Source organism: Hyla sarda, chromosome 7, assembly GCF_029499605.1.
Source record: "Hyla sarda isolate aHylSar1 chromosome 7, aHylSar1.hap1, whole genome shotgun sequence".
Lineage (NCBI taxonomy): Eukaryota > Metazoa > Chordata > Amphibia > Anura > Hylidae > Hyla > Hyla sarda.
The window spans coordinates 30,150,152-30,175,095 of record NC_079195.1 but is presented as its reverse complement, the minus strand read 5'-3'; the positions used below and the strand labels follow the sequence as shown (position 1 = coordinate 30,175,095).

Sequence of the window (24,944 nt, the reverse complement as noted above, 5' to 3'; positions counted from 1 at the left end):
CCGCGACAGAGATGCCCACGGGGGGGAGCGACCCACTGGCAGAGCGACCCCAATGCCTCTCAAACCAGTCTATGGGCCGCACCCGCCCGCAGACACAGCGCCACGGCAGCCATAACACCTTGTTCACACTGGTGTGGTGCGGGGCGGCGTCTGTTGCTGCCGTGGCGCTGTGTCTGCGGGCGGGTGCGGCCCATAGACTAGTTTGAGAGGCATTGGGGCCGCTCTGCCAGTGGGTCGCTCCCCCCCATGGGCATCTGTGTCGCGGCGGTGGTGGTCGCCGCCCGGTGCTACGCCATTTTATGCTAGGGACGTTAGGGACCCACTCTGAATAGGTGGCCTTGACGTGGCGAGTGGGCTTGTACTTTTTGATCAAAAATGTATACTAACAACCTGTTAGCTTTTGATATTGTGCTGAGAAGCAATCAGATCATTATACAAGATTGTAGATGTGCACTATGTCTGTATTCTACTCGAATTCATTTTGAGATTTGTAAATTACTTCTATTAAAAAATCTTAATTCTTCCAATAGTTATTAGCTTCTGAAGTTGAGTTGTTGTTTTCTGTCTAACTGCTCTCTGATGACTCACGTCCCGGGAGCTGTGCAGTTCCTATGGGGATATTCTCCCATCATGCACAGCTCCCGGGACGTGACATCATCATTGAGCAGTTAAACAGAAAACTTCAGAAGCTAATAACTATTGGAAGGATTAAGATTTTTTAATAGAAGTAATTTACAAATCTGTTTATCTTTCCGGAGCCAGTTGATATATATATAAAAAAAAAGGTTTTGCCTGGAATACCCCTTTAAGGTATTTGTACTCTAGTGATGACGCTGAGGCCACGCTCAGTAGAAACGCGTTGAGAATCATATATTATTGTACAGTGTTGCGTTTGTGAGCGTTTGGACTGTGGAACTGTATGTTAGGTGGTGAATATTACCACTTACCCTCCGCTGCTCTACAAGTGGTGACGTTTGTTATTGATTATTTCTTCTTTGGAGCACTTATTTTGTTATGGTGGTTTTTAACAGTGACCTTACAAAAATTTTAGTTTTAGGCACTCATTGGTAAATTGGATTTTTTAAGACTATCTAGGTCAGTTGTTCCCAAACTTTTTTTTCGGCTCGGGGCTCCCCTACCGAATAATATTTGATTCGCAACAAAAAAATGGCTAAAAAGAAGCAATATACAACACCTATATATCTGTTAGCTATGTAGATTACATATGCAGGACTCACAGATGATATCTTCTCTGATCGGACTAATTTCTTTTCTTTTTCTTCTCCATCTGGCCCAGACCGTCTCCATCTGGTCCAGCCACAACTCTTTACCGCAGGACCTGTAAAAAAATATATAGATTAGGCTCCGCACTTTTCCAGCATCATACTATCTTTTCCCCCCACAAATACCTCCAGTCTTACACACAGTGCCTCCATTAGCCTCACACACACACACACAATACCTCCAGAAACCTAACACACAGAGTGCCTACAGTAGCCTTACACACATGCACACAGTGCCGCCAGCAACCACACTCATGCACACAGTGCCCCTAGCAGCCTCACACAATGCCCCCAGCAGCCTCACACACAATGCTTACAGCAACCTCACACACACAATGCCTCCAGCAGCCCCCCCCCACACACACACACACACAATGCCTCCAGTAGCCTCACACACAATACCTCCAGTAGCCTCACACACACACACAATGCCTCCAGCAGCCTCACACACACACACAATGCCTCCAGCAGCCTCACACACAATACCTCCAGCCTCCCGCAAAATACCTCCAACCTCTCTCTTACACACATACAATGCCTCCAGCATCCCCTCCCAAATGACTCAACCTCTCTCCCCCCACACAAACACAATACTTCCAGCTTCACCCAAATGCCTCCAGCCCCCCTCTCACACACAATGCCTCAAGCCTCCCCCACACACAAATACCTCCAACCTCTTTCAAATGCCTACAGCCTTTCACCCTCATCTATGGCCTCCAGCCTCTCACCCACCTCTGTTTCCTCCAGACTCCCATCCACCCACCACTATTGCCATCATACTCCCTTATTGCCTTTATACTCTTACCCACCATTATTGCCTTTAGCTAACCACTCACACCTTTTGCCTTCAGCCTCCCACCAAAATGCCTCGAGCCACCCACCTGCTTCCCAGCTCCATCGCCTTCACTCACCCCCTCCATTACTTCTGTTCACCCTCCCCACCACAGCTTCCATTCACCCCCCATCCACCCTGCCACTGCTTCCATTAACCCCGCAGCCACCCAACCACCCCCCTGCTTCCATCCACCCCCTGCTCCCATTAACCCCCCTGATCCTGCTCCCATTAATCCCCCTGATCCTGCTCCCATTAATCCCCCTGATCCTGCTCCCATTAACCTCTCTGATCCTGCTCCCATTAACCTCTCTGATCCTGCTCCCATTAACCCCAATGATCCTACTCCCATTAACTCCCCTGCTTCCATTAATCCCCCTGCATCCATTAACCCCCCTGCTTCCACTAACCCTCCTGCTTCCATTAACCCGCCATTTCCATTACCCGCCCCGCTTCCATTAACCCCCCTGCTTCCATTAACCCTTCCCCCGCTTCCATTACCCCCTTCCATTAACCCACCTGCTCCTTCTTCCATTCACCCCATCCTGCCCCTCCTTACATTCACCCCCTCTATTTCCATTCACCCCCCTGCTTCCATTAACCCCCCCTGCTCCTTCTTCCATTCACCCCATCCTGCCCCTCTTTCCATTAACCCAGCCTGCTTCCATCAAACCTCCTGCTTCCATTGCCCCCCGGCTTCTATTAACACCTCCCTCTTCCATTAACCCCCTGTGCTTCCATTAGCCCTCCTGCTTCCGTTAACCCCCCCCCCCCCCCCCGTTGCTTCCATTAACTCCCCCTGCTTCTTTTTCCATTCATCCCCCCTGCCCCTGCTTCCTTTTATCCTCCCCCTTTTTCTGCTTCCATTCAAATTCCAAATTGAACCCTCCACCACTTCTGCTCCTGCGTACATTCAACAACCCCCCTGCTTCCATTACCCCCACTTCCATTAACCCCCCTGCTCCTTCTTCCATTCATTCCCTCCCCCCCCTCCCGTCCCACATCCTCAATGCAGTGACATGGGCGCTTCCCTGCCCGGAAGCAGGATCCTTTCTGGCAGAAGCATTCAGCGCATGATGCTGATGCTTCCGTCAGGATGGAATTTAAGAAATAAAAATAAAAAATCAGTTTTTGACCGCCAGAGCCAGCGGCATCCTTGGCAATGCCGAATGGCAAACCAGTGTGTCGGGCACCCCAGTTGGGAATCACTGGTTTAGAGCGTCGGATGCAGTGCTGGAGGCTCGTGACGTCACGGCCATGCTCCCTCAATGTAAGTCTAAGAGAGGGGGCGTACAGAGACTGAGGTATTCTATTCATCACAGCGCTGCAATAATGTGAGGTGGAAATGGTCCCCCAGCAGGAACGACATCACTGAAGCCTGCTGGAGGACCACTTCTGCCCTCACATCGTAATGCCCACTTTCTGCTGCAGGGAGACTCCACTATGTGAGCAATAATAGGTATGATACACAGCTTTTTAAAGCTCTGAATTTTTTTTTAGGGTGGGAGGAGTGTTAGGAGTAGTTAGGGAGCATAGCCTGAGTTAGTTTAGAAAAGTTTATTTGGTGACAGGTCCTTTTGAAATATTGCATTGTTACTGAATAAAACAAAAACCCTAAAACAAGTTTTAGGATTGCAACAGCTGGGGACACACTCGTCTAATTAGTTTTTTTTAGGGGGAGGAGGAAATATAAGAAATATAGTATAACTCAGCTATTTGTCTTCATCCCTATCAAGGGTTAACAATGTACCAGGAAAGAAGACAGATAGCTGGCACTGTGCTGAGGGAGGATTTGCAGTACACTACTATAGATGGCATATAGGGGGAGATGGGGGTTTCTGGTGTACAATCAATTTGCAAGGTGCCATATGAGCAGAAATAAAGGTTGTCCTGGCATGCTGGAAGTTGTAAGTTAGCAACAGCTGGAGGAACCCTGGTTGAGAAACACTGATTTAAAGACACAGTGCGAATCCTCTGAAGGAAGCAGTCAGGCTCACAGACTGCAGGTATACAGCCTTGTCACTCTCCTGCAGAAGCTAAGCCCCACCCCCACTTCCTATGTTCCATAAAAGTCTTTCTGTTACTATAGACGGACTAAGCCTAACAACAAGCAGTAAACAGCAGGTTGCTGTGAAGAAAGACACCTAGGGGTTAAATGGGGTACTCCGCCCCTAGACATCTTATCCCTTATCCAAAGGATAGGGGATAAGATTTCTAATCGCGAGGGGCCTGCCGCTGGGGACCCTCGCGATCTCCCGGCTGCACCAGCCGTTCGTTTACAGCAGTGGTTCTTAAAGGGATTATCCAGGGAAAAAAAATGTTTTTTATATATCAACTAGCTCCAGAAAGTTAAACAGATTCATAAATTACTTCTATTCAATAAAAATTTAAACCTTTCAGTACTTTTGAGCTGTGGAAGTTGAGTTGTTCTTTTCTGCCTAAGTGCTCTCTGATTACATCTGTCTAAGGAACTTTCCAGAGTACAAGCAAATCCCCATAGCAAACCTCTTCTACTCTGTGCAGTTCCCGAGACAAGCAGAGATGTCAGCAGAGAGCACTGTTGTCAGACAGAAAAGAAGAACTGAACTTCAGCAGCTGATAATTATTGGAAGGATTAAGATATTTTAATAGAAGTAATTTACAAATCTGTTTAACTTTCTGGAGCCAGAGAAAAAGATAGTGCTGTAGGGACCTAATGACAAAGGGGACCGGTGAGGAAGTGCACAGTGCCGAGCATACAGGCCGAGAAATACACCACAGATAAGACGACAACCATAATGTATGTGATGGACAAAAAGGAATAAGGAGATCAATTATTATATAAATATGGTAAAATGTGAAGATTATTTATTAATAATCTATATATATATATATATATATATATATATATATATATATATAAAACTCAATGGTCCTCATTTACTAACATGAACCCGAGTCTTTTTGTCTGGTTTTGCGCCTAATTTTCAGTCGCATGACCTATGCAACACTGTTTGCAACCAAAAAAACACTCCGCCAGGTTTGGGGTTTTTGTTTAAAGTCCCATACGAGTTTATGGGAAATATATGTTACAGCATAACTTCCAAACGGCTGGAGATATTTCGATAATACTTGGTCACATGTTACTTATATGTCCACTTAAAATATAGGATAGTTCATTTAACCCTTAACTACCCCCATTTGTGAGGATCGAGGTTTTAGTTTAAAGTTACATGCAAATCAATGGAAAATGTATGTTCCCACATAACTTCTGTACGGCTGTAGATATTTCAATAACTGGTACACATATCACGGGTCGGGATAGGAGGATGGGATAGGAGGTCGGGATAAGAGGTCAGGATAGGAGGTCGAGATAGGAGGTCAGGATAGGAGGTCAGGATAGGAGGTCGGGATAGTAGGTTGGGATATGAGGACGGGATATCAGGACGGGAGAGGAGGTCGGGATAGAAAGTCGGGATAGGAAGCCAGGAAATGAGGTCGGGATAGGGGGTCTGGATAGGAGGTCGGGATATGAGGACGTGATATGAGGACGTGATAGGAGGACGGGATAGGAGGTCGAGTTAGGAGGCCGAGATAGGAGGTCGAGATAGGAGGTCGGGATAAGAGGTCGGAATAAGAGGTTGGGATAGGAGGTCAGGATAAGAGGACGGGATAGGAGGTCGGGATAGGAGGTCGAGATAGCAGGTTGGGATAGGAGGTCGGGATAGGAGGTCAGGATAGAAGGTCGGGATAGGAGGTCGAGATAGGAGAACGGGATAGGAGGACAGGATAGGAGGTTGGGATAGGAGGTCGAGATAGGAGGACGGAATAGGAGGACGGGATAGGAGGTCGGGATAGCAGGTGGGGATAGGAGAATGGGATATGAGGTCGGGAAAGGAGGTCGGAATAGGAGGTCGGGATAGGAAGTCGGGATAGGAGGTCGGGATAGGAGGTCGGGATAGGAGAACGGGATAGGAGGTTGGGATAGGAGGTCGAGATAGGAGGATGGGATAGGAGGACGGGATAGGAGTTCGGGATAGGAGGTTGGTATAGGAGTTGGGGATAGGAGAACGGGATAGCAGGTCGGGATATAAGGAAGGGATATGGGATTTGGATATGACAACAATATATGAGGACGGGATAAGAAGTCAAAAGCTTCCTCTGTTGATTTTCCCCCACAACAAGGATTAAGAAGAAAAAAGCGGGCAACGCCGGGTGCTCCGCTAGTTAAAGATAAATTAAATGTAAAATGGGCAGAGGGCCGCAAAGGTAAAGTATACAGAGCACATGGGTCAAACTGCAATAAATATTAAAAATGTAGAAGTTGCAACAAAGATACCAGACCTACAGGAATACTGTGAAACTAACTATAATGGTGGAAAATGCATTAAATAAACAATCCAGGGCAAAGGGCAAAGTGTGGTGCAAAAGTATTTATTAACAACTTAAGGACCAAGCCCGTTTTCACCTTAAAGGACAACTGTAGTGGTAAACTTTATATATGCCCGTGCCCAGGCCTCAAAAAGAAACAAAATAAACTCATACATACATACATGGTCCGGCACAGGCCTCACGGTCTGGCAGTGCTGATGTCATTCCACTTCCTAGGGACGGGGACGCCGCAGAGCCGTCGGCGTATCACCGGCTATAACGATGTCCGCCAGGGCCAGTGATAGGCTGAGCCCACTGTCATGTAAGAAGCTCTGGCCGGCTACTTACATGACAGTGAGCTCAGGCTATCACCGATCGGGGCAGGACATCATTACGGCCAGTGATACGCCGACGGCTCTGCGGCGTCCCCATCCCCAGGAAGTTGAATGACGTCAGCACTGCCGGACCGTGAGGCCTGTGCCGGACCAACGGGGGCTCGTAGGAAGGTACGTATGAGTTTATTTTGTTTATTTTTGAGGCCCGGGCACAGGCATATATAAAAGTGTACCACTACAGTTGTCCTTTAAGGACTCAGCCCTTTTTTGCAAATCTGAACACAGTCACTTTAAAGGGGTACTCCGCCCCTAGACATCTTATCCCCTATCCAAAGGATAGGGGATGAGATGTCAGATCACCGGGGTCCAGCTGCTGGGGACCCCAGGGATCGCTGCTGCAGCACCCTGCTATCATTACTGCGCAGAGTGAGATCGCTCTGCACGTAATGACGGGCAATACAGGGGCCGGAGCATCGTTACGTCACGGCTCCGCCCCTCGTGAAGTCAAGACCCGCCCCCATCATTACAAGTCTATGGGAAGGGGGCGTGGCGGTTATCACGCCCCCTGCCATAGACTTGCATTAAGGGGACGGGCCGTGATGTCACGAGGGGCGGAGCCATGACATCACTCTGCTCCGGCCCCTGTATCGCCCGTCATTACGCACAGAGCGAACCCGCTCTGTGCAGTAATGATGGCGGGGTGCCGCAGCGGCGATCCCCGGGGTCCCCAGCAGCGGGACCGTGGCGATCTAACATCTTATCCCCTATCCTTTGGATAGGGTATAAGATGCCATGGGCGGAGTACCCCTTTAAGCATTAATAACTCCGGGATGCTTTTACTTTTCATTCTGATTCCGAGAATATTTTTTCATGAGATATTCTACTTTATGTTAGTGGTAAATTGTCGGCGATACTTGCATCATTTCTTGGTGAAAAATTCCAAAATTTGATGAAAAATGTGACATTTTTTTTAACTTTGAAATTGGATATTTCAAACAAATTATATATTGATTCACATACACAATATGTCTACTTTATGTTGGCATCATAAAGTTGACATGTTTTTACTTTTGGAAGACATCAGAGGGCAGCAATTTTCCAATTTTTCGCAAAAATTTCAAAATCTAAATTTTTCAGGGACCAGTTCAGTTTGAAGTGGATTTGAGGGGCTTCCATGTTAGAAATACCCCAAAATGACCCCATTATAAAAACTGCACCCCCCAAAGTATTCAAAATGACATCCAGAAAGTGAAGGAGAAAATTCAAAATCTTAATTTTTTACACTCGCATGTTCTTGTATACTCATTTTTTTTTTATTTTTACAAGGGGTAAAAGGAGAAAAGCCCCCCATAATTTGTAACACAATTTCTCTGAGTAAGGAAATACCTCATATGTGGAGGTAAAGGGCTCTGCATGTGCACTACAAGGCTCAGAAGGGAGACAAGCAAAGAGCTTCAAAGTTAGAAAAATTTTACATTTTTTTGATCAAATTTGGGGATTTTTCACCAAGAAAGGATGCAAGTTACCACTAAAATTTTACCACTATGTTAAAGTAGAATATGTCACAAAAAAACATTCTCGGAATCAGAATGATAAGTAAAAGAATTCCAGAGTTATTAAGGTTTAACCCCTTAAGGACTGAGCCCTTTTTCACCTTAAGGACTCGGCCATTTTTTGCAAATCTGACCACTGTCACTTTAAACATTAATAACTCTGGAATGCTTTTAGTTATCATTCTGATTCCGAGATTGCTTTTTCGTGACATATTCTACTTTAACTTAGTGGTAAAATTTTTTGGTAACTTGCATCCTGTCTTGGAGAAAAATCTCAAAATTTGATGAAAAATTTGAAAATTTTGCATTTTTCTAACTTTGAAGCTCTCTGCTTGTAAGTAAAATGGATATTCCAAATAATTTTTTTTAATTCACATATACAATATGTCTACTTTATGTTTGCATCATAAAATTGACGTGTTTTTACTTTTGGAAGACACCAGAGGGCTTCAAAGTTCAGCAGCAATTTTCCAATTTTTCACAAAATTTTGAAACTCGCTTTTTTTCAGGGACAAGTTCAGGTTTGAAGTGGATTTGAAGGGTCTTCATATTAGAAATACCCCATAAATGACCCCATTATAAAAACTGCACCCCCCAAAGTTTTCAAAATGACATTCAGTAAGCGTTTTAACCCTTTAGGGGTTTCACAGGAATAGCAGCAAAGTGAAGTAGAAAATTCACAATCTTTATTTTTTACACTCGCATGTTCTTGTAGACCCAATTTTTGAATTTTTGCAAGGGGTAAAAAGGAGAAAATTTTTACTTGTATTTGAAACCCAATTTTTCTTGAGTAAGCACATACCTCATATGTCTATATAAATTGTTTGGCGGGCGCAGTAGAGGGCTCAGAAGGGAAGGAGCGTCAGATGGTTTTTGGGGGGCATTTCTCCTTTAGGAAGCCACTATGGTGCCAGAACAGCAAAAAAAAACACATGGCATACCTCGGGGAATGTAACAAGGGGTAATGTGAACCTTAATACCCCACAGGTTATTCACGACTTTTGCATATGTAAAAAAAATAAATAAAAATTACCTAAAATGCTTGGTTTCCCAAAAGTTTTACATTTTTAAAAAGGGTAATAGCAGAAAATACCCCCCAAAATTTGAAGCCCAATTTCTCTAGATTCAGAAAACACCCCATATGGGGGTGAGAAGTGCTCTGCTGGCGCACTACATGTCTCAGAAGAGAAGGTGTCACATTTGGCTTTTTTTAAGGAAATTTTGCTCTGGGGGCATGCCGCATTTAGGAAGCCCCTATGGTGCCAGGACAGCAAAAAAAAACACATGGCATACCATTTTGAAAACTAGACCCCTCGGGGTCCGTAACAAGGGTATAAAGTGAACCTTAATACCCTACAGGTGTTTCACGACTTTTGTATATGTAAAAAAAATAAAAAAATTTACCTAAAATGCTTGGTTTCCCAAAAAATTTACATTTATACAAAGGGTTAAAGCAGAAAATCCCCCCCCTAAATTTGAAGCCCAATTTCTCCCGATTCAGAAAACACCCCATATGGGGGTGAAAAGTGCTCTGCTGGCGCACTACAGGTCTCAGAAGAGAAGGAGTCACATTTGGCTTTTTGAAAGCAAATTTTGCTCTGGGGGCATGCCGCATTTAGGAAGCCCCTATGGTGCCAGGACAGCAAAAAAAAAACAACATGGCATACTATTTTGGAAACTAGAGCCCTCGGGGAATGTTACAAGGGGTTAAGTGAACCTTAATACCTCACAGGCATTTCACGACTATTGCATATGTAAAAAAAAAAAAATTTACCTAAAATGCTTCTTTTCCCAAAAATGTTACATTTTTAAAAAGGGTAAAAGCAGAACATACCCCCCAAAATTTGTAACACAATTTCTCCCAAGTACGGCGATACCCCATATGTGACCCTAAACTGTTGCCTTGAAATAGGACAGGGCTCCAAAGTGAGAGCGCCATGCGCATTTGAGGCCTAAATTAGGGATTGCATAGGGGTGGCCATAGGGGAATTCTACGCCAGTGATTCCCAAACAGGGTACCTCCAGCTGTTGTAAAACTCCCAGCATGCCTGGACAGTCAGTGGCTATCTGGCAATACTGGGAGTAGTTGTTTTGCAACAGCTGGAGGCTCCGTTTTGGAAACCGTGGCGTACCATACGTTTTTCATTTTTATTGGGGAGGGGAGGGGGGCTATGTAGGGGTATGTGAATATGTAGTGTTTTTTACTTTTTATTTTATTTTTTGTGTTAGTGTAGTGTAGTGTTTTTAGGGTACAGTCGCACGGGCGGGGGTTCACAGTAGTTTCTCGCTGGAAGTTTGAGCTGATGCAGAAAATTTGCCGCAGCTCAAACTTGCAGCCCGATACTTACTGTAATCCTCTGCCCATGTGAGTGTACCCTGTACATTCACATTGGGGCGGGGGGGAACATCCAGCTGTTACAAAACTACAACTCCCAGCATGCGCTGACAGACTGTACATGCTGAGAGTTTTAGTTTTGCAACAGCTGTAGGCACACTGGTTATGTATCACTGAGTTTGTGACCTTACTCAGTGTTTCAAAACCAGTGTGCCTCCAGCTGTTGCAAAACTACAACTCCCAGCATGTACGGTGCATGGTGTAAGCTGACTGCTGGGAGTTGTGGTTTGCAACAGCTGGAGGCACACCGGTCGTGAAACACTGAGTTAGGTAAAAAAAAAAAACAACCAGTGTGCCTTCAGCTGTTGCAAAACTACAACTCTCAGCAGTCACCGACAGCCAATGGGCATGCTGGGAGTTGTAGTTATGCAACCAGCAGATGCACCACTGCAACTCCCAGCATGCACTTTAGCTGTTTGTGCAAGCTGGGAGTTGTAGTTATACAACAGCTGAAGGTACACTTTTCCATAAAAAAAATGTGCCTCCAGCTGTTGCAAAACCATAAGTCCCAGCATGCCCATAAGGGAATGCTGGGAGTCGTGGTGGTCTGCCTCCTGCTGTTTCATAACTACAGCTCCCAGCATGCCCTTTTTGCATGCTGGGAGCTGTTGCTAAGCAACAGCAGGAGGATGTAACTCACCTCCTGCTGCTGCTCCGTCGCAGGACTGTCCCTTGCCGTGGCCGTCACTCCTGGGGCCCCGATCCCAACATGGACGCCGGGGATCGGGGTCCCCAGCACCCGGGGTCGTCTGCCCGCATCCGCTCACGTCCTCCGGAAGAGGGGCGGAGCGGGTGCGGGAGTGACACCCGCAGCAGGCGCCCTGATTGGTCGGCCGGTAATCCGGCCGACGAATCAGGGCGATCGTGAGGTGGCACCAGTGCCACCTCACCCCTGCAGGCTCTGGCTGTTTGGGGCCGTCAGAGACGGCCCCGATCAGCCAGTAATTCCGGGTCACTGAATTGTCCAGCGATCTGCGGCGATCGCCGACATGGGGGGGGGTCATAATGACCCACCTGGGCGATATGCCGAGATGCCTGCTGAATGATTTCAGCAGGCATCCGGCCCCGGTCCCCAACCGGCTAGCGGTGGGGACCGGAATTCCCACGGGCGTATGGATACGCCTTGCGTCCTTAAGGACTCGGAATGCAGGGCGATCAGCCAGTAATTCCGGGTCACCAGGTCACTGAATTGTCCAGCGATCTGCGGCGATCGCCGACATGGGGGGGCATAATGACCCACCTGGGCGATATGCCGGGATGCCTGCTGAATGAGTCCTTAAGGACTCGGAATGCAGGGCGTATCCATACGCCCTGCGTCCTTAAGAGGTTAAAGTGACAATGGTCAGATGTTCAAAAAATGCTCTGGTCCTTAAGGTGAAAAAGGGCTCAGTCCTTAGGGGGTTAATGAAAATTTGTCAAACACCTGTGGGTTATTACGGCTCACTATACCCCTTGTTACGTTCCGTGAGGGGTGTAGTTTCCAAAATGGGGTCACATGTGGGTATTTATTTTTTTTGCGTTTATGTCAAAACCATTGTAAAATCAGCCACCCCTGTGCAATCACCCATTTAGGCCTCAAATGTACATGTCTCTCTCTCACTTCTGAGCCCTGTTGTGCACCCGCAGAGCATTTTACATCCACATATGGGGTATTTCCGTACTCATGAGAAATTACGTTACAAATTTTGGGGGTCTTTTTTCCCTTTTACCTCTTATGAAAATGAAAAGTATGGGGCTACACCTGCATGTTTGTGTAAAAAAGTTTATTTTTAATTTTTTTACACCAACAGGCTGGTGTAGAACCCAACTTTTCCTTTCTATATGGGGTAAAAGGAGAAAACGCCCCCAAACTTTGTAACACAATTGCTCCCAAGTACGGAAATACCCCATATGTGACCCTAAACTGTTTCCTTGAAATACGACAGGGCTCTGAAGTGAGAGAGCGCCAGGCACATTTGAAGCCTAAATTAGGGATTTGCATAGAGGTGGACATAGGGGTATTCTACACCAGTGATTCCCAAACAGGGTGCCTCCAGCTGTTGCTAAATCCACAGCATGCCTGGACAGTCAGTGGCTGTCCAGCAATGCTGGGAGTTGTTGTTTTGCAACAGCCGGGGGCTCCGTTTTGAAAACACTGCCGTACAAGACGTTTTTCATTTTTATTGGGGGGGGGGGGGGGGGGGGGTCGGGGCAGACAGTGTAAGAGGGTGTACATGTAGTGTTTTACCCTTTATTTTTTGTTAGTGGAGTGGAGTGTTTTTAGGGTTCTGTTACCTAACTCAGTATTTTCCAACCAGTGTGCCTCCAGCTGTTGCAAAACTACAACTCCCAGCATGTACTGATCGCTGAAGGGCATGCTGTGAGTTGTAGTTATGTAACAGCTGGAGGCACGCAACTACAACTCCTAGCATGCCGAGACAGTCGTTTGCTGTTCGTGCATGCTGGGAGTTGTAGTTTTGCAATATCTGGAGGGCTGCAGATTAGAGACCACGGTATAGTGGAATCCAAACTGTGGCCCTCCAGATGTTAAAAGGCAACAACTCACCTACTGGCTTCCGTCAGTAGCAGGATCGCCGCCCGCCCACCACCTGCTTTCGGTAAGGGACCTCCGCTGCCGCTCCCAGCACGTTTCCCCCGCTCTTCCCGGACTACCGTGGGTGGACAGAGTGTGACCGAACTTTAACCCCCTCCCCCCGATCTGCTATTGGTCGGTTGCTTCTGACCAACCAATAGCAGGGATAGGAGGGGTGGCATCCCTACCACCTCACTCCTATGCCTTCAGGGGGAACGGGGCTGTCTTGTCAGCCCCGATCCCCCTTATTTCCCTGGTCACCAGGTCACTGGAGCCCATAGGACCCGGAATTGTTGCAGATCGCGATCGCTGACATGGGGGGCGGGGAGGGGGGGTCTCAGGACTACCCCAGGTGTTGGCATGGGATGACCCCTGAACGATTTCAGCAGGCATCCTGTTCCGTTCAATGCCCTGTTACCGGCGGTGAACAGAAACGCTGAAGTCCCAGGATGCCCTTGGTCTTGGTGGGGTTAAAAGGTCAAAAGATTAAAATACATAAACTGAGAAGACATTGTGAAGTACAACGGTATACACGGCAGGCCTGGAGTAATTTTTATTTTTTTAAAGATGTTTTTATGTACTTGATGTATTTCTAGGTGTATATTAATATAAATATATATATATATACACATCAAACATTTTAGCAGTCTCTTGTAATACCTTTTTTATTGGACTAACAGAATTTTGTAGAGACAAGCTTTCAGGATTCCTCCCTTTATCAAGTCCAATAGTCAAGGACTAATGATCAATGGACTTGATAAATTATCAGGGAGGAATCCCGAAAGCTTGTCTCTACAACATTCTGTTAGTCCAATAAAAAAGGTATTACAATCTGCATCACTGGACTAATACGGCTACTCACATTTACTATACAGATATACACATACCTGAAGATGGTTTAGAACCCTGTGATGTCACACATGCTTGTGATGATGTCACCGTAAGCTGAACAAAGAGCTGCGCACCGGCCACAGTCTCTTCAGTGTGTTTTGCATTCACAACCTGTGGTGCAAAGTGTTTCTTAGAGAGTTTCTATTTGCGATAGAGAATTCGAGATTTTGACCGTTCCTTGTCTGAAGAGAGAACCACAAGGTAAGTCTCAGCCTCTTCTATTCATATATACACAGGGCATTTTGTTTGTCAGGTTTTTTTTTTGTTGTTGTTTTTTTTTTTTTAGCAAAAAAACAAGCAATGAATTTCCAAAAGAAATAACAAAAGTTATATTCCTCATAGCATTGTGATAATACTTGGCTTAGGCATTAAACATAATAAAACGCACAGATAGTATCATGACCAGAGCTTCTTCTTGCAAAAGTGCTAAAATGCAATTACGCCCAAAAAAGCCCCCAAGAAAATGAGTCCTAATTCATGAAGTTCTAAAAGATATAAGTCTATGAGAAAGATTTGGTGGTGTAGTAAAAGAATGACAGAAAGATTAGGGCAGAAATATAATAGTATATAATAGTATTCTGTGTACTAACAATAGAAATACTCCGGGTACTGCAAAAGGGAAAATGTTTTCATATCAACTATTGGCAGAAAGTCATATAGGATACGGATAGATCCCAATGAGGTGGGGCAGGTTCATTAATAGTAAATGTATATAGCAGGATAGCCCAATTGTATCTACAGTATGAAGTTCACATGACCCAGTGACCATACAGCCAAGCCCTTATAATCCGCCATTACTAGGACCGGACAGATTCAGCGTTATCAGATATTACTAGGACCGGACAGGTTCAGGGTTATCAGATATTACTAGGACCGGACAGGTTCAGGATTATCAGATATTACTAGGACCGGACAGGTTCAGGGTTATCAGATATTACTAGGACCGGACAGGTTCAGGGTTATCAGATATTACTGGGACCAGACAGGTTCAGGGTTATAATATATTACTAGGACCGGACAGGTTTAGGGTTATCAGATATTACTAGGACCGGACAGGTTCAGGGTTATCAGATATTACTAGGACCGGACAGGTTCAGGGTTATCAGATATTACTAGGACCGGACAGGTTCAGGGTTATCAGATATTACTGGGACCGGACAGGTTCAGGGTTATCATATATTACTAGGACCAGACAGGTTCAGGGTTATCAGATATTACTAGGACCGGACAGGTTCAGGGTTATCAGATATTACTAGGACCGGACAGGTTCAGGGTTATCAGATATTACTAGGACTGGACAAGTTCAGGTTTATCAGATATTACTAGGACCGGACAGGTTCAGGGTTATCAGATATTACTAGGACCGGACAGGTTCAGGGTTATCAGATATTACTAGGACCGACAGGTTCAGGGTTATCAGATATTACTAGGACTGGACAGGTTCAGGGTTATCAGATATTACTAGGACCGGACAGGTTCAGGGTTATCAGATATTACTAGGACCGGACAGGTTCAGGGTTATCAGATATTACTAAGGCCGGACAGGTTCAGGGTTATCAGATATTACTAGGACCGGACAGGTTCAGGGTTATCAGATATTACTAGAACCGGACAGGTTCAGGGTTATCAGATATTACTAGGACTGGACAAGTTCAGGTTTATCAGATATTACTAGGACCGGACAGGTTCAGGGTTATCAGATATTACTAGGACCGGACAGGTTCAGGGTTATCAGATATTACTAGGACCGACAGGTTCAGGGTTATCAGATATTACTAGGACTGGACAGGTTCAGGGTTATCAGATATTACTAGGACCGGACAGGTTCAGGGTTATCAGATATTACTAGGACCGGACAGGTTCAGGGTTATCAGATATTACTAAGGCCGGACAGGTTCAGGGTTATCAGATATTACTAGGACCGGACAGGTTCAGGGTTATCAGAAATTACTAGGACCGGACAGGTTCAGGGTTATCAGATATTACTAGGACCGGACAGGTTCAGGGTTATCAGATATTACTAGGACCGGACAGGTTCAGGTTATCAGACATTGGAAACCTCAGGGAAGACGTCTCCATATAAAACACTTATAGAGAAGCGTCTTCTTCTGAGGCTGCGATGGTCTTAGTGTTATCTTGTGGTTCTGTGCTGGACATTTCTGCTCTGTATGAAGGATCTATTGTATAATGACAGGAATGATGACATGTTGTCTAATGTCTTCACTTATCTCTCTCTCTCTAGTGTTTTCAGGCTCTGACCTGTGACCATGGCCTCTCCACAAGACCCATTGCTGAAGGAGGAGGAAGAAGCAATGGAGAACCATAGTGATATGGATGTAGAAAAGGACGATATCCCTGAGAGGCAGAACCTGCCATCTCTAAGCGTGATGTCCACCGCACGTTCCATCATCACCGTAGTGATCCTCGCCTTTGTTAATTTGCTCATCTATGCAAATCGCTCCAGTGTGGCGGGGGTGCTGCCTTATATACAGAAAGCATATGACACCAATGCTAGTCTGTCCGGCTTATTGAATACATTGTTCATTGGAAGCTACGTGCTGGTCGCACCAATTGCCGGATATTTGGGCGACCACTGTAATAAGAAATATACTGTTTGCGCAGGAGTCATCGTTTGGCTGAGCATGACACTTACCCTGTCATTCATCCCTGACGGGTATTTCCTGCTCTTCCTGCTGACGAGTGGGCTGGTTGGAGCCGGAGAGGCGACTTTCTGCACCATCGCCCCCTCCATCATTGCAGACCTTTTTACAAGTGACCAGCGGACCCGCATGCTGAACGTGTTTTACTCCGTCATACCTGTAGGCTGCGGACTAGGATACATCATCGGGCCCAAAGTGACTGATGCAGCAAGGGGCGATTGGCACTGGGCGTTTCGGGTCACCCCTGGCCTGGGCCTCATAGCTGTGGCTTTGATGATTTTGGTCACAAAGGAACTTCCAAGAACGACTACAAACGGGAAGAAGAACAACAAATCCCCGAAGTTTGCCAAATGGGCAACAGATCTGAAAGAACTATTTAAAAATCGAAGCTTCATGTTAACAACCATGGGATCGACGGCTGTATCCTTCATAGTGGGAGCCATAGGTGTATGGGGTCCGTCATACCTGACCCACGCACGAACACTCCTACAAGAGAAGGACCCCTGCCGCACTGAACAGTGTGACTATCACGACATCCTAATATTTGGTGTGGTTACAGTCGTCTCCGGCATTCTGGGAGTTGTAGCAGGGTCGGAGATAAGTAAAAGATATCGCAAATCCAACCCACGGGCCGATCCGCTTGTGTGTGGCTGCGCGATGATGCTCTCCGCCCCTTTTCTTCTGTTGGCATTGACTTTCGGCAACATCAGCCTCGTTGCCACCAACATCTTCATCTTCATCGGAGAGACGCTTCTGTCAGTAAATTTCACCCTCATATCTGACATTATACTAAAAGTAGTAACTCCGTGGAGGAGATCTTCAGCTCTGGCCGTGCAGATGACAATCTATCACCTCCTAGGTGACGCCGGCAGCCCGTACCTCATCGGCCTGATATCTGACACCTACGAACGAGGATATGCCAAATCCCCTCTTCTGAAATACCGCAGCCTGGAGTATGCCCTCATGACCTCCACCATAATGACAGTCATCGGAGGGGCCTTCTTCATGGCCACGGCCCTATTTATAGAGAGGGACGAAAAAGAAGCAGAGATGGAATCAGAACCTCCGTCATCCTCCTCCTCCTCACTGCTTCCTGCCGATGAGGACCGCGCTTCAGACTGAGGAAAAGTCATTGCTTACCTTTATCTCGTTTACTTCATTAAAAAAAAATTAAGAAAAAAATTGCTGCATTTGTTCCGTGTTCCACTTTACCCCTTAAAAAATATTCTCTACCGACCCAACTGTGTCCAAACCCCAAACAGAAAAATGTAAATCTCCTCCCAAGACATAAAAAAGACTATTAATAACAAGAGGGATATATATATATAGTGTGTATGTGTATATTTGTATATGTGTTTGTGTATGTATATGTGTGTATGTGTTTATGTGTATATGTGTGTGTATGTGTTTGTGTATGTACATGTGTGTATGTGTTTGTGTATATGTGTGTATGTGTTTGTGTATGTATATGTGTGTGTATGTGTTTGTGTATATGTGTGTATGTGTTTGTGTATATGTGTGTGTATGTGTTTGTGTATGTACATGTGTGTATGTGTTTGTGTATATGTGTGTGTATGTGTTTGTGTATGTACATGTGTGTATGTGTTTGTATTAGGGCTGCACGATAAGTGTGATTGTGTTTATGGAGGTAAATATTGTGATTTCGATATTATAAACAAATGGTGAAATTCCCCCTATTTAATTTCCAATCCCCCTATTTTATATAGCCATCTCCCCCCAATTTCATGTTCACTGACTAAACATAAAATGGGGCGAATTGGATATGAAATGGGGAGAAATTAGCTTAACCACTTAAGGACGCAGGACGTAAATGCAGGACGTCCTGGTGAGCTGGTACTTAACGCACCAGGACATACATTTACGTCCTAAGCATAACCGCGAGCATCGGAGCGATGCCCGAATCATTCACGTTTGGTCCTGGCTGCTGATCACAGCCAGGGACCCGCTGGTAATGGCGGACATCAGTGATACCGCGGATGTTTGCCATTAACCCCTCAGATGCCGTGATCAATACAGATCACAGCATCTGCAGCATCGCGGTCACTAAAATGGATGATCGGCTCGCCCGCAGCGCTGTCGCGGCTTGGCAGACGGAGGTCCCCTCACCTTGCTCCGGCCGTCTCCCGACGTCTTTTGCTCTGATCTGCCTTCCCGCAGACCAGAGCAGAAGATGACTGATAACACTGATCAGTGCTTTGTCCTATACATAGCACTGAACAGTATTAGCAATCGAATGATTGCTATAAACAGTCCCCTATGGGGACTATTAAAGTGTAAAAATAAAAGTAAAAAAAAATATTTAAAAAAATTTGAAAAACCCCCTTAACATAAATTGTCACATTTTCCCTATTTCACCCCCACAAAGTGTTAAATTTTTTTTATATACATATTTGGAATCACCGCGTGCATAAATATCTGAACTATTAAAATAAAATGTTAATGATACCGTACGGTGAACGTCGTGAACGTAAAAATAAAAAAAGTCCAAAATAGATGCTTTTTTATGACATTTTATTCCCCAATTTTTTTAATAAAAATGGATTAAAAGTTCTATATAAGCAAATATGGTATCAATAAAAAGTACAGATCACGGCGCAAAAAATTAGCCCTCATACCGCCGCTTATACGGAAAAATGAAAAAGTTATAGGTCTTCAAAATAGGGGGATTTGAAACTTACTAATTTGGTTAAAAAGTTTGAGATTTTTTTTAAGCGCAACAGTAGTAGAAAAGTGTATAATCACGGGTATCATTTTAATCGTATTGACCCAAAGAATAAAGAACAAATGTCATTTTTACCGTAAATTTTACGGCGTGAAAACAAAACCTTCCAAAATTAGCACAATTGCGGTTTTCTTTTTAATTTCACTACACAAATAGTATTTTTTTTTGTTGCGCCATACATTTAATGGTAAAGTGAGTGATAGCATTACAACGGAAAACAGGTCATGCAAAAAACAAGCCCTCATACTAGTCTGTGGATGAATATATAAAAGAGTTATGATTTTTTGAAGGCGAGGAGTAGAGATGAGCGAATTTACAGTAAATTCGATTCGTCACGAACTTCTCGGCTCGGCAGTTGATGACTTTTCCTGCGTAAAATAGTTCAGCTTTCAGGTGCTCCGGTGGGCTGGAAAAGGTGGATACAGTCCTAGGAGACTTTTTCCTAGGAATGTATCCACCTTTTCCAGCCTACCGGAGCACTTGAAGGCTGAACTAATTTATGTAGGATAAGTCATCAACTGCCGAGCCGAGAAGTTCGTGACGAATCGCATTTACTGTAAGTTCGCTCATCTCTAGCGAGGAGGAAAAAACAAAAACGTAAAAATGTTATTGTCTGCGTCCTTAACCTCTTAAGGACCCAGGACGTATGAGTACGGTGACCCCGCACGGTGACCCCGCATCATATCGCGGCGGGCCCAGCGTCATAGTGAAGCCGGGACCCGCCTCTAATAGCGCGCGCCACTGATCGCGGTGCCGCGCGCTATTAACCCTTTAGCCGCCTGCTCAAAGCTGAGCCACGCGGCTAAAAGTGAAAGTAAAAAGTGCCGGTTAGCTCAGGGAGCTGTTCGGGATCGCCGCTGTATAATCGCAGCATCCCGAACAGCTGTAGCACAGGAGGAAGGTCTCTTACCTTCCTTCCTGCAGTCCGATCGCCGATTGAATGCTTCAAGCCTGACATCCAGGCTTGAGCATTCAATCGCCGAAAACACTGATTGATCCATTCCTATGGAGATGAATCAATCAGTGTTAAAGATCAGTTAATTCAATGTTATAGCCCCCCCCTATAGGAGCTATAATATTGCATTAAAAAAGTGTAAAAAAATCATTAACCCTTTCAATTATCCCTTCCCTAATAAAAGTTTGAATCACCCGGCATTTCCAAGAATAAAAAAAACATTATGTAAATAAAAATAAAAATAAACATATGTGGTATCGCCACGTGCGGAAATTTCCAAGTTATAAAAATATCCTGCTTTTTAAACCGCACATTCAATGGCGTACGCGCAAACAAAATCCAAAGTCCAAAATAGTGCATTTTTTATAACTTTTTATACCACAAAAAAGTGAATAAAAAGTGATCAAAAAGTCTGATCAGAACAAAAATGGTACTGCTAAAAACTTCAGATCACGGCGCAAAAAATGAGTCCTCATAGTGCCCTAAACACAGAAAAATAAAAAAGTTATAGGGGTCAGAAAATGACCATTTTAAACATATAAATTTTCCTGCATGTATTCATGATTTTTTTCTGAAGTGATACAAAATCAAACTAATATAAGTAGGGTATCATTTTAACCGTATGGACCTACAGAATAAAGATAAGGTATCATTTTTGCCGAAAAATGTACTTGGTAAAAACCGAAGCCCCTCAAAACTTACAAAATAGTGTTTTTTCATCAATTTTGTCGCACATTGATTTTTTTTCACGTTTCACCATATATTTTTGGGTAAAATTACTAAAGTCATTACAAAGTAGAATTAGTGACGCAAAAAATAAGCCATCATATAGAATTTTAGGTGAAAATTTTAAAGAGTTATGATTTTTTAAAGTTAAGGAGGAAAAATTGAAAATGAAAAAATGGAAAAAGCCCAGGTCCTTAAGGGGTTAAAGAGTACCTGTCATCAACAAAAACTTTTAATATGTTGTTCATAATCATTAATGAAGACATATTGTAATATATCTTCATTAAAAATATTAATATTTATACCAGTTTTTTCATTTTATACTGTTGGCCACTAGGAGTCTCTCTTCTATGTCTGGTCTGCAGGCAGCTTCCTATGCTTTTCATAGTAAGTGTACAGCTTTTAGGACTAATGCTGAAAGGGCTCTGGTCCTTCCACAGGAAGTTCAGTACTCTCAGCTCAGGACTCGCTCCCAGCCTGGAGCAGCACTGTGAGCTACAAGACTGCACATGCCTCTCATATAACAGAGGCCAGTCACCTCCCCCTCCCCCCTGCTCTGTGTTCTCCCTGCCCCTCACCACATGTTATCTTATACATTGTATTATCTCACTGCACTCCCTGCTCTGTGCCCCCCACCCCCCCCCCCCCCCTTCCCCAGCATTCATTTTAATTGCTGCTCTGTAATTGCCCCCACCGCCCCTGGTTCTCAGCATTGACTTTTTAGTGCAGAGAGACACAGGAGAGAGAGAGACAGAGGATGCTGTCCCTCCCCTGTACTTAGTCTGTATGCACACTGCAGAGCAGTGTTTCCCAACCAGGGTGCCTCCAGCTGTTGCAAAATTACAACTCCCAGCATGCCTGGACAGCTGTTGGCTTTCTGGGCATGCTGGGAGTTTTAGTTTTGCAACAGCTGGAGGTACCCTGGTTGGGAAACACTGCTGCAGAGGGAGAGCAGCATACAGGAAGACTGGCAGAAGCAGAGTCCCGGCCAGGCTTCATGTGACATCATGCCTGCCGGGACCCGTCTCCTTCCACCCTTCAGAAAGACAGTGCTCCTGAGCTAATGAAGAGGTATAAAAAAAGGTATTTCCACAGTGTTTTAAACCTCAAAAAACACAGGGATAGGCATAGTTAGAGTAAGGGACAGATGGGAAGGGGGATCAGGAAAGTTTAGTTGATGACAGGTACTTTTTAAGGCCCAAATGGGCTGCGTCCTTAAGGGGTTAAAATAAGTACAGTTTAAGACTATCTAGTATACAGAGAAAGGATAGTTATATGGCCTATCCAGAGCCCTTTCCAAAGCAACCTAAAACTTAAATTTTATTAAGGTCACTGTTAAAAACCACCATAACAAAATAAGTGCTCCAAAGAAGAAATAATAAATAACAAACGTCACCACTTGTAGAGCAGCGGAGGGTAAGTGGTAATATTCACCACCTAACATACAGCTCCACAGTCCAAACGCTCACAAGCGCAACACTGTACAATAATATATGATTCTCAACACGTTTCTACTGAGCGTGGCCTCAGCATCATCAGGAGAGTACATATATTTTAATATATAAAGTTACAAGGGGTAATTGCACATGGTAGGGTTAATTATTGCACAAACAAATGATATTGCAGAGGCTCGGGTAAATATTGCACATAATGACAATTGCACATAATAAATTACACAGCCACAATATTGCACTTACCCTATTTCTGTACACTGTGATCTCTAGTACAAATAGCAGGCTGTAGTGAATGATCACATGGCACATACATATACAATGCCCCAGTATATAACATTCAGTGAATTGCACAAGCCCCCACTCTATTGCACATTTGATATTACACACTATCCCCAACCATGCTGCATCTGAGTAAACTTCCTCCTCTTACTCACGGCACCCCTCGAATACTCTGCGGAGCAGCGCTCAGTGGAGCTATCCTATGTCCGGCCTCGGCAATGGCAGAAGTCATTGCTGAGACCGGACGTAGGATAGCTCCAAATTTACCCGAGCCTGTGCTATATCATTTCTTTGTGCAATAAATAACCCAACCATGTGAAATTACCTCTTGTAACTTTACATATTAAGGTATTTGTACTCTCCTGCTGACGCTGAGGCCAAGCTGTATAGTATTGTGCTTGTGAGCGTTTGGACTGTGGAACTGTATGTTAGGTAGTGAGTATTACCAAATACTCTACAAGTGGTGAAGTGCTCTACAAGTGGTGAAGTGCTGTGCGGCGTCCATTGCTGCCGTGGCACCGTTTCTGTGGGGAGGTGCGGCCTAGGGACTGGTTTGAGTGGCATTGGGGCCGCTCTGCCAGTGGGTCGTGGGCGGTGGAGGGACCCACTCTAAATAGGTGGCCTTGACGTGGCGAGTGGGCTTGCACTTTTTGAACAAAATGTATACTAACAAACTGTTCATTTTTGAATTTATGCTGAGAAGCAAGTAGATCAAAAGCCATATTGTGAATGTGCGACCATGTCTGTTTTCTCTTCCTGAATTCACATTGTGTTTTCTATCCTCTCCTTTTGTTATTGTTTCACTTAGTCTGCACTCTGCCCCACCCCCTCAGACCAACCCTATATAAAGTGGCAGGTAGCTACACATGGCCCTCCCATTTCTGGCAGCCTCCCAGTCTGACTGGGAGCACATGGTAAGTGGACTTTTACACCTTGTTCGCACTGGTGTGGTGTGGTGCGGCGTCCATTGCTGCCGTGGCACCGTGTCTGTGGGGAGGTGTGGCCTAGGGACTGGTTTGAGTGGCATTGGGGCCGCTCTGCCAGTGGGTCGTTCCCCCTTTGGGCATTGGTGTTGCGCAGTGGTGGGCACCCCCCAGTGCTATGCCATTTTATGTAGGGACGTTAGGAACCCACACTAAATAGGGGGCCTTGACGTGGCAAGTGGGCTTGTACTTTTTGATCAAAATGTATACTAACAACCTGTACGTTTTTGAATTTATGCTGAGAAGCAAGTAGATCAAAATACATATTGTGAATGTGCGACCATGTCTGTTTTCTCTACCTGAATTCATATATTATTGTACAGTATTGCACTTGTGAGCGTTTGGACTGTGGAACTGTATGTTAGGTGGTGAATATTACCACTTACCCTCCGCTGCTCTACAAGTAGTGAAGTTTGTTATTTATTATTTCTTCTTTGGAGCATTTATTTTGTTATGGTGGTTTTTAACAGTGACCTTAATAAAATTAAAGTTTTAGGCACTTCTCATTGGTAAATTGGATTTTTTTAAGACTATCTAGGTCATTGGTTTCCAACTTTTTTCGGCTCAGGAGAACCCTACCGAAAAATATTCGATGTGCGACAAAAAAGGGCTAAAAAGAAGCAACATACTAGTTAGCTATGTCGATTACAATGCTGCTATATGCAGGACTCACAGATGATGTCTTCTCTGATTGGAGTCCTTTCTTTTCTTATTCTTCTCCATCTGGCCCAGACCGTCATGATTGTTTCTTCCAGCCACAACTCTTTTCCACAGGACCTGCAAAAAAAATATATATATATATACATATACATATTAGGCTCCATACTTTTCCAGTATATACCTCCAGTCTCATACACAGTGCCTCAAGCACCCTCACTCAGTGTTCCAGCAGCCTCTCACAAATACCTCCAGTCTCACACACACACACACACA

The 24,944-nt window shown here is 44.8% G+C and overlaps 1 protein-coding gene across 1 annotated transcript; it reads left to right on the top strand.

The window, feature by feature from the left end:
• The first annotated feature begins 14,293 nt into the window (after positions 1 to 14,293).
• On the top strand, positions 14,294 to 18,017 carry LOC130281865 (protein spinster homolog 1-like). The gene is made up of 2 exons (XM_056529599.1): positions 14,294 to 14,412; positions 16,454 to 18,017. Exon 2 carries the CDS (start codon positions 16,479 to 16,481, stop codon positions 17,991 to 17,993), a length of 1,515 nt encoding a protein of 504 aa, XP_056385574.1. The 5' UTR covers positions 14,294 to 14,412; positions 16,454 to 16,478; the 3' UTR covers positions 17,994 to 18,017.
• Positions 18,018 to 24,944: the final 6,927 nt, after the last annotated feature.

Excerpts from the sequence above, each read along its gene's own strand:
- LOC130281865 (XM_056529599.1), top strand. The coding sequence starts at position 16,479 with ATGGCCTCTCCACAAGACCCATTGCTGAAGGAGGAGGAAGAAGCAATG.